Below are 10,784 nucleotides of genomic sequence, written 5' to 3'. Positions count from 1 at the left end.
GCTACCATTTGAGCTGTATCTTTGTTTTGGTGGTGGGACCTGGGAGTGTGAATCCAATTCTAATTTGTCATCCTCATTACAAGTAGGTAGGCGATAGAGTAGAAAAATTGAGCAGATCTTTCTTTCAAACTGGACAAGAAGATATTTTGTTGTTGACTGGCACATGCATAAGAATTCCAAGAGGTAGACTAGCCCTAAGAAAGAAGACTATCACAGATAGAAACAGGGCACAGCTTTTTTGGGAAGTTCTATATTGCTGATAGCTTGATTTATTCACGGTCTTTAGACCCCACATTTGACACCTTTTGTAGCATGAACACCTTTTAACATTGGTCCAACAGACTGAGAAAGATATATGTCCCAATGTTTAAACACTACTATTCTACCTTCAATTTCTCATTTGAAGCCATTCACTTCCTTGGAGAAATATATTCTCTAAATAAGCTATACAAAATTACAAATCATTGTTTAATATCAAATTCCACCCCCCCCCCCCCCCCCCCCCAAATTTTTGGTTACAAGATATATAATTTACTATATTAGAAGAGTGGTGTTTGTACACACGTCAATTAAAAATCTACACTGAAGTGCTCTTGATGGCTCCTCTAATTAGATTCACAACAAGGTAAACTGTACAATCATAGTTCGAAGACTTTCAAAAATGATCATCCAATAGCTAAACATTTTTTTGATAAATGACTTTCTGATACCTAAACTTCAGATCTATGGCCATTTCCTTCAAAAAAATTCACGTAATACACATCCAGGAAGTAAGCAACTGGAGCTTCTATGATGCTCTGAAAAGGAGCTACTCAGATTGCTTCTTTTTTTTTTTTTTTTAATTGTGAGTTGCAGTACAGAACACATTTGCCTATCCTCTGTTCAATTAACTGTCACTGCATAGCAAACAACTCTACAGAGGAAACAATAAATTTGCCTTTGATTTCAAGCTTTAACAATAAATAGATTGGCAGAAATGGTAAACCTTTCAACTGCTTCCTACGTGAAATTGTAAGTGTGTTGATGACTGAATTTCTACTTCCTTCCAGCATAAGATCCCAACTTAGACAAGTCCGGTATCCAGAATGACAGTTCAGAAGAGCCAGTGACGAACATCAGACTTCCAGGAGCCCATTTTATGACAGGAGGCTCAGTTTCAGTACTCATCCAACTCGCAACCTAGATAGTTTAATAATAAGCAATACCAAGTCAGCAACATAACAAGGTACACATACAGACATACATTTGCCGTTCATAAATATAATAATGTTGCATTATGATTGTGAGCTCACCACCATTTACCATCTGACCAAATGTCTAGGGGGGCCGTTATGTATGTCTTAATATATGTTCTTAGTGAGAAGAACCCTAACAAAAACCTAAACAATGACCCTGGTGTGTCAACACAATCATCTATTTTTTATCTTCAATCGTGAGTGCATTTGTTTGTGCATATTACATTACATCTACCTATGGAGAATGCAGAACCCTACTATATGTCAGATAAATAACAGTAAGAAAAAGTGTACGAAATAAAGAAAGAATGAAAGCAACTTCAGAACTGCTTGAGAATCATGGAACATACTTCTTTCCCACTTCGTACACTCCAAGAATAAACACTTCCATCACCTGAACCTGCCAGAAATCAGAATGAAGAAAGTCAATAATTACCATAAAAGGGGCAGCAAAAGAGATTAATTAGAAGTATTTTTTATTTTTGGGAGAGTGGAGTGGGGGAAACAGCAAGTCCAGTAATATGGTCCTTTTGGACAGGTTAAGCAAAGGTAATCAGTGTAAGATTCATCGCTGACTCAATTGGACAGTGATTTGGTTTCAAACATTTTGTATGTGTGACTACAAGCAAGGTATGAAGAAAATAAGTAAAACATGAGCAATGTGGGAAGCTTAGAGTTCTAGTAAGGAAAGAGCTTCTTTCCTTGACTTTTCTACTTCCATGCATGCAACATTGTCAATTTTTAGGTGATAGGAGTTAATGGCTTGTCTCTCCTTTGTCTCCTTAGTTTAGTATTCATTCTTTATATAAAGCTTTCCAAGGAATGTATTAAGGCATCCAAAAGTGCAGTATCCAACAAAGTGTAAGATAGCAACAAAGCAAATATGTGTAAGGAAATAGAAAAGAGAGTGGCGTGTGGTGTGTAGCAAGGTGTGTGTAATGTTTCAAGTATCAATAAGATTTCTCTTTTATTGAGAACTCCTTTGTATATTCTATTTGAGCATGGTGAGATTTATTGCAAAGTATTAGATACTTTCATCTTGAGTGTTAAATTTATTATTCTGGCAAAACTTCCACAACGATAAATCTCCACAATCAGGACATAATTGAAGATAAATTTTATCCCAATGAAACTAGTCCATGAAAACAGAGCCACCAAAAAGCTCTGTATTTAAAGCCAAGCTATTTATAGCACCAGCAAGATCAGATCTTGCAGCATCCTTCCAAAGGTTGAGATCAGAGTTTTAGGTAACAAAAAAATTGAAAAACTCCATAGACTGAAAATGTAAACATACAAACAGGTCGCAATCATCCAAAATGAACAAATTCTGAATAAATTTATCCAAATTATTAATCCTGAGAAAAGTGACAGGATATGAGCAGTACCTGATATAACAAACATTCCCTCAGGGCTGAATGATGCCTCTAATGTGGAATTGCTTGAAACAGGCTTGACATTATATGTGGATAACTGAATTAACAGAGAACATAAAAGCACATCTTAGGGATTAAATCATCTCTATAAATGCTACCAATTTGAGATCTCCATCAGTAAAGTTTTGCCATGAATCACCTAAGGGGGACCAGCACTGAGTAATGACCTTTTTCTTTTTTCAGTTAACAGAAAAGTTCATGGAAATATAAGTGTAAGAGATAGATAACTCACAAGTGTGCCACGGAATGAATCAAGCACATGAATATGTCCATCCATAGTTGTTAAAAGCATAAGTCTCCCATCATTACTGAACTTTACAACATTTGCATCAGATGTATCTCCCCCAACAGAAAAGATGTCAAAAGGGCCCTAGAAGGAATCAATTTCACTAAATAATTGTAATTCACAGATTTAACAATCTAGACAAACTTAATACTCCCCTGCTCTTGAACATCAACACTAACCTTTTCATACTTGCGGGCATCAAACATTCTAATGTATCCTCCAAAGGCAATTGCAAAGACTAGTCCTTGTTCATCATATGCCGTAGCAGGCCTTCCTTGTGCACGTAAAAGACCCTAATTTGCAGGTGATAGATATCTTAGTAATATATAAAACATATTTTGAAAAGGAGCATCAATATGCAAATGCCTCCACCTGACACTTCTCAGCTCGTTGATCCCAAAGCAAAACAGTTCGATCAAGAGAACCAGAGATAAAGCATTCTTTGCGAGAGCACAAGCTGAGTGACACAACCCTAGAAACAAGAGTAGAAGACATCCTATTATTACACAGATATGTTCAGACAAGTAGTCACTTGAGAATGAGAAAAAAAATTGCCAATATCGTTAGTGTGAGAAACCAAACCTGTCATGGTGACCTTTAAAATACCGCAAATACTTGTTGTCGTGCAATGATAGTAACCTCAGGGATTCTGATTATATTGAACAAATAAATAGATGATTCTAAATAAACCATGCACACACAAACATATTTGGGATTAACATACCATCCCAGCCATTTTTTGAAGAGTAGATGACTGTTGTAGGGTGAGAAGTAAAGCAAACCAGATCAACCCCATACTTTTTGCTGTTAATTGTCTTCAAACAGCTGGCAATTAGCAGAAAAAAAAAAGTGTCTCAATGAATCTTGCCACTACCAAAACAAGTAGCCTAAAAATTAAAATAATGCACAACCAAAAACAAGAGTTTTTCAAGGCAACAGGAGAATTTAATAGGCATGATTGATTAAGTGTTAGTCACAATCAACTCTAGTACCGAAAGTGAAATCTAAAACATAGACCAAGGATGGCTTATTACAGTTCCCTATAGTTCCTCTTGATAAAACCAACTGAAGTCACCCACAAATAAAGAAATTTATCAGTTAAGCCCATGGTTTTCAATCTCAATATCAGGACTATTTTAAATTCTAGAAAATGAAGAATTGTCTTGAGCATATAGTTCTTTGACCTTCTTAAAAGGAATAACATTTAAACGAAAAATCAACTTTCACATCTCACAAACAGGTGGGCCAAGGCTTCACAAAAGGCATCGAGTCTTTGCCCATATGAGCACATATTTTACATCTTCACAGAATATCAAGCATGACAAACTTTAGATAATCGTCAATTGTTTTTTTTCCTTTTTTCTTCAAATAGTCTACGAGTTAATCAATTTGCTCACAATCCCTTTCAAGAAGTGCTCAACTCAACCAAAAAAGAAAAATTTGCTGTGAGTCTTGTGAAACCAACAATTCCCTATCACCACTATGATTGAGAGCACCAGGGTATGACTAATATACATAACCAGAAAATTTTCTGTGATTTAAATGTTCCCAACAAAATAAAATGAACAACAACAAAACAAACAAAAATGGTGCTTAGAAAGGGGGAAAATTTGAGGGATAAGACAAAAAAGAAAGGCACTGACCTTGCACTGGCAACATCATAAAGGCGAATGGATTCGTCATCACTAGCTGTTACTAGATAACTTGAAGTCTTATGAAAATCCATCGAACTAATTCTACCATTCTGTAGATAACAATACAAATATGCATAAAAACTTCAGTAAGTCAATATACGAAAAGGAAAACAAAAACACAGAGCAAAAACTGTAAACATAAAGTAAGCCATCTCCAACAACACGTTGATAACATACAAACATAGAAGTGTAAAACTTCAAAACAGTACCTTAGATGCAGTACATTAGGTCTCCCAATTATATTCAATTTAAATTTAATTTGGGACCTAATGTACTGCACCTAAGATACTGTACCCAACATAAAAATTAAATTTTGCTAGACATAGGACGGCCATTCAGCTTTCTCAGCAACCAAACAGAGGATTAGGGTTCCAACGACAAACACACACACACACATAGACCAGACACTATCCGTTGCTGCTTGTGTTGATATGAAACATAAAATTTCACACAAAGTAAATCGAAGACCATAGAATTCTGCTAAAGCCAAAGCAAATTAATTAAAAAAAAAAAAAATGGTGAGTGAGAGAATTTTACATAGTCTCTGAAGGCCATGCCGACTTCCATGCTTTGAATAATCTCTTCATTCAGCTCCAATGAAACCTTGTCTTCTCTTTCGGATTGAGAGCCTGCATTTATTTATTAAAATAATTTTGAAAAAAAAAATATTAGGAAGTGGTTAAGCAGAAAGAAATCAACAATATTGCACACAAGAAAAAGAGCAATTATACGTACCACCCATTTTTTTTTTTTTTTGTATGAGTGTCAGAAATCCCCAAAAATTGGCTCCGAAGCAAGCTTGGAATTCCTAACTCCTAAGTACCAACCGCCGGAAAACTCTTAAGAATCAGATGCACAAGATATTGGCTATTGGGTGCCTTGGCCCTTACTGCCTTTCTTTTCATTTCTTTTTTACTTATATATATAGTTTTCGTTTATTTGCTTCTTCTTTTTTATTCGATTTTCGAGGGTGGGTGTGGCCGTGTGATGTTTTTCTTTTTTCTTTTTTTGAAAAAATATATATAAATCTTATAATTCAAGAAAAATTTAATTAAATCTTAAATTTTCAAACTATAATAAATTAAATCCTATAGTTTTGAAATTGACAAATCAAACTTCAATATTTTAAAAATAATAAATTAAAACCTTAGGATTTAGGACCTCAGCTTATATTATTAAAATTCAGATAAAAGATACAACGTAGTTTCATTTTAATGAATTGAGGTTTAATCAGGGGCAACTATATGTTGAAGAACAATAAGGGTGTTTTTAACCCAAAAAAAAAAAAAAAAAAGTAAGGTGTTCAAGTAAATACACTGATATTATATATAATATTTTTTATAAATATTTTATTTTGACCACCCTTAAAAAATTGACTACCCTGAAAATTTGAACATCCAAAAGTTTTATTTAAGCCCAACAAAACTAAACTTTGTCCTCTTAAATATATCATTAGGACTTTGAAAAAAAAAACTAGGAAGCCCAAAAACAATCTCAGAAAAACATACAAAGAAGCCCATTTCGATCCGTCCTCACTCCTTCACTCAAATTAAAAAATTGGCACAACATAATTAAAATAAAATAAAATAACACAAACCTAAGAGTTTTAAAGAGACAACATTTGCCTCCTTCCCTAAGTCCATCAATCTAGATTGGCTACTATTTTACTCGTTGCTCTCAATATTTCATCTGCTCTCTCTCACTCTGTTTGAAACTGTTTTGAGTGTCTTACTCTGTGGATTGTGATAGACTACTATGAATTTATAATTTAGGATAACACAGTCTTATAAGCGTATGACATCTTTATGATAGAGTTTAGTGGTATGAATTATTATTGGTGAAAAGGGCCAAATACCATCCTTTCATAAAATTTGTAGCAAAAAAACACTGTTTCGAAACTAAATGGGGATCTACTACTTTTTCTAGTACTCGAGCTCACTAAACTTGAGTTCCCTATTTTCTATTCCAACGTGGCACGATGACATGGCATTTGGGTATTTAAAAATTCCGCTTGGTACTCGAGCTTCATGGGCTCAAGTACTGTTCTAGCCTACTACCCACATCCATTAAACTCGAGTATGGCCCCTGTTACCCACACTTAGAGCACACTCAGCTTACTCTCTCATCACTCACTTTCTCAATCTCCTTCTCACTCTCTCAATCTCACTATCAACTCAGTCTCACTTTCTCAATCTCACTATCATCTCACTCTAACTCTCCCACACGCTCTCAATCTCCCTCTCATTCTCAGTCTCCCCCTTACTCTCGGTCTCCCTCTCAGTCTCAATCTCGCTTTGTACTCTCCCTCTTGCTCACGCTTTCTACTCTCATTGTTGGACTGCATCTTCAGTTTGGAATCACAAGGAATGTCTCCTTATCTCAATATTTATTTGAGCATTGAGTATTTGTGGGTATTTTGTGATGTAATTTTTGATTTTTTTTTAATGAACATTTTCATGTGTTATTAGAGCAATCAGTCATTGTAAGACACAGTTAGCGTTCTCATTGAGGCCATATTTGATTTGTGGGTATTTTGTGGTGTAATTTTTGGGGCTTGATGTTGTTGAATAATGAGTAGGATGCTTGGACTATTAAAGTGAGGGTTGATTTTAATAATGTAGAGAGACTTTCATTTTAGAAATTTCTTCCATCTGAAACTTGTGGCTTTCTCATTTATTTATTTAGGGGTGAAAATGTTTTATCTTGTATGCTGATGTATTCTATTTCTATTAGCTGAATATGTTGTAATCTACTTAACATTCTAAAGTTTAATTCATTTTTTTTTCATGAAATCAGTGAAGGCTGCATTAGATATATATTATTGCCATTTTCAGTCAAATATGTTTATAATTAAAAATAAATAAATAAGAAGAAGAAGAAAGTTTATGTATTTGAAGTGAATTTTCCCCTGAATGCTATTGTCACCAAATGCCAGATATGGACCCACATCAAGCGGGACCCTCTATATAGATTGTCTTGACAAGGTAGGCTATGCATCGTTCAAGTTTGCTTTGGGATGCTCCTTTGGAAGGCGAGGTATGCACTTGTCCAAAATCATAGTCAATATATGTAGTAGAAAGATTTTTAGCATTTAAGTTTGAAGCGTAATTATTACGTGCTACTCTAATTATTATTAATACTAAGCTGCTCTATTTGCAGGAAGTGCCAGGTGTACTGACTTGTCATCACTGAGAGAAAGGTCTGCTTGAAGGTGGGTTAGATGGGTTAGATCCACGGATTGCCACCTATATCACAAATGCGGGGTTAGATGGGCTACTTCGGGTCCCACATATGGACCTTGACCATGCATTGATCACAACATTGGTGGAGAGATGGCGGTCGGAGATGCACTCATTCCACTTGCCCCATGGTGAGATGACCATTATGCTACAAGATATAGAGGTTATAATGGGGGTACTTGTAGATGGCTTGCTGGTGGTGGGATATACCCATATGGACGATTGGGGCGAACTCTGCGCCGACTTGCTAGGGCATAGGCCGCTGAACAGAGAAGTCGGTGCTAATAAGAACACTGCAGTGATGGAAAGGCCGAGGGTAAAAGCCAAATGGCTTGAGAAGCGATTTAGCAACCCTCTCCTGGCTAACGCCATTGAGGTGCTTGTGCAGCAGTATGCTCGGTTTTACATACTGGAGATGTTGGGTGGTACGCTGTTTATGGACAAGTCTGGCGAACTGGTCTCATGTATCTGCAATTTTTCAATCTAATCAGCAACAGAAAGAATTATAGTTGGGGTAGTGTAGCACTAAGTTAGCTATATAAACACCTCTGTAAGGCATCAGAAAAGGCAGCCAAGCAGATTGGCGGTGCACTGCTATTGGTGCAGTTGTGGGCATGGGCGAGGTTTCCACACATATGTCCTGTGATGAGGCATCCACACCAGGCACTGCCCCCAGGTCCACTTGCTATCAGGTATGTAGGATCTTAGATAGTTACCGTTTTACATTTCTGCATTAACTTTTTTCACATGGGAATTATGTAAGTAACTAATATGAAGGTTATGTATGTGTTGTTTACTAGATGGAAAGGGGCTAAGATAACAACTGAACATGCAATGCATGTCGTACATGCCTATCGTGTGTCGCTTGCTTCACTACAGCCAAATCAGGTATCGTGCCTTACAAGTGGGAACCGCTTTGGCATGTAGTTGTTATACTTACAATTCGCTTTGAAATGAATAAACATTTTTTATTTCAAAGTTACATGTATTGTTCACATTCGTTACACATTTTTTCTAATTATATTGTTAATATGGTTATTTGCATCTGTTGGATCATTGCAAATTGTCTGGGAGCCATACATGAATTATTTGGGTTCCCTACCCGCATATTGTATGGCAGGCCAACACATATGGAGGTCTATCGTGCCACTCATATATTTTTTGGTAGTTAAAGGGCATAACCCCAAACTTGTTCTCCGACAGTTTGGGATGAAGCAAGGCATACCAGTCGATGTCGATACTTCAACTAAACTTCACAAGATAACACTTCAGGGCAAGTAGCAAAAAAATGGGCCCAAGAACATGCCACGCATATTGCTAAATGGGCTGCGCACACCACAATTGCCGATGCACTGCCCTTTCATGGGGAAATGAGCTACAACGATGAGTATATGGAATGGTTTTGTACCCGCACTGTTCGCCATATTACAAAAGAGACCTCGTACTGGGACACTTTGGTAAGTTTACAAACACTGTTTTGTTATAAATGTACCTCTCGTTGAATAGTTTAGTTCAACCTACTAACACTACTCTTATATATTTGTGACAGGTTGAATCACAATTGAGGATTATGGCGAAGTGCGAACTAGGGTCTGAGATCTACACCGACTGTATTAATGCCTTGTAATCTATTGAAGAGATTGGTTGGTTGACCTTGGACGATGCATGCGATGCGGGCAACACAAGTGAACCGGCTGTAGGGCGTGGTTGGCAAGCAGGTGGACGTTAAGGGTAGGGAAGCCATCAATCTAGTCAGCGTCATACATCTAGTCGGCGTCCCACATCTGGTCAGCGTCACACACTCGTGCCCATATCTAGTCGGCGTCTCACATCTGGTTAGTGTCCCACATCTGGTCGGCATCACACACCCATGTCCACATCTAGTTGGCGTCACACACCCGTGGATGACCATACCATGGAGGAGGCAAGTCAGACAGCTGATAAGATGTGTTTAGACACTGGTTATGACATGGGCTCCATGGCACACGATGATGCAGGTCCATCCCATACATTTACCCATGGGGACACATCTCAGTCCCCATCCATGAGAAGCAATAATACTTGCCCACCCACATCCCCTACTACATCTCCGTTGCCCACCACCGATACGTCTCCCTCACTAACTACTGACACTACCCCCCACAAATGTACATGGTAGAGATGAGATGGGATTCATGCCCACCCTTGGGCGACCCACCCCTGGTGCTGTCCCCCCTAAGTTTGTGCATACCGAGTTCATCCAGACACAGATACCCCCCCCCCCCAAAGGCTTCACACATTGAGGATCGACCATGAAGGCCGCAACGGACATGAACACATCCTTCTGACTGTGGGATTGGACATGGTACTATACTTCGATTCAATACTGATTACATATACATCTCTTTATAGTTAAATGATTTGCATATTAGTATTTGCTTATGTTCTTTTCAGGCAAGGTGAAACTAGTCAAGGAACCAGTGAGAAGAAGAAAATGGGGATGATTTTCGATGGTCAAGAATCAGTGCTGACATACAAAGCCTGCAATAGTCTTGTGTTTATAACATTCGCTCAGGTGCCTAGTATTGTTGGTACTCTTTGTTAGTTTTAACTCTTATTATTATTAAAATCCTTTTGCCTTACTTTCTGATTGTTTATATTTAGCAAATGTTTCTTTCTCCTTTTGAATTTTTTTATTTTTAAAATATAATTATACAGTCCATTATGTTAAAATGATTAATATCGTTAAAAGGAACTCATCTTTTTAACACAGTGAGTTGTCATAGGCAACTCGTTCTTTTTTTATTTTTTTATTTTTATTTAAAGGATGCTTTCCATTCTTGATGGGCAAAGGTTATGTGTGAAAGCATAAGGAATATAATGATTTCTATAGAAAGACTCAAGAGAATCATATCTCA

General features: G+C 37.1%; 1 protein-coding gene across 1 annotated transcript; it reads right to left on the bottom strand.

The window, feature by feature from the left end:
• Positions 1-569: 569 nt before the first annotated feature.
• Positions 570-5,564, bottom strand: LOC126733222 (protein ANTHESIS POMOTING FACTOR 1). The gene is made up of 11 exons (XM_050436436.1): positions 5,384-5,564; positions 5,186-5,277; positions 4,598-4,698; positions 3,679-3,779; positions 3,537-3,603; positions 3,327-3,426; positions 3,134-3,247; positions 2,901-3,038; positions 2,621-2,705; positions 1,586-1,635; positions 570-1,179 (listed from the first exon to the last, which is right to left on the bottom strand). The coding sequence occupies exons 1-11, from the start codon at positions 5,388-5,390 to the stop codon at positions 1,036-1,038; spliced, it is 999 nt and encodes a 332-aa protein (XP_050292393.1). The 5' UTR covers positions 5,391-5,564; the 3' UTR covers positions 570-1,035.
• Positions 5,565-10,784: the final 5,220 nt, after the last annotated feature.

This window comes from Quercus robur, chromosome 6, assembly GCF_932294415.1.
Source record: "Quercus robur chromosome 6, dhQueRobu3.1, whole genome shotgun sequence".
Classification (NCBI taxonomy): Eukaryota; Viridiplantae; Streptophyta; class Magnoliopsida; order Fagales; family Fagaceae; genus Quercus; species Quercus robur.
Note: the sequence above shows the minus strand (reverse complement) of the source record. Positions and strands in the feature narration are given on the sequence as shown.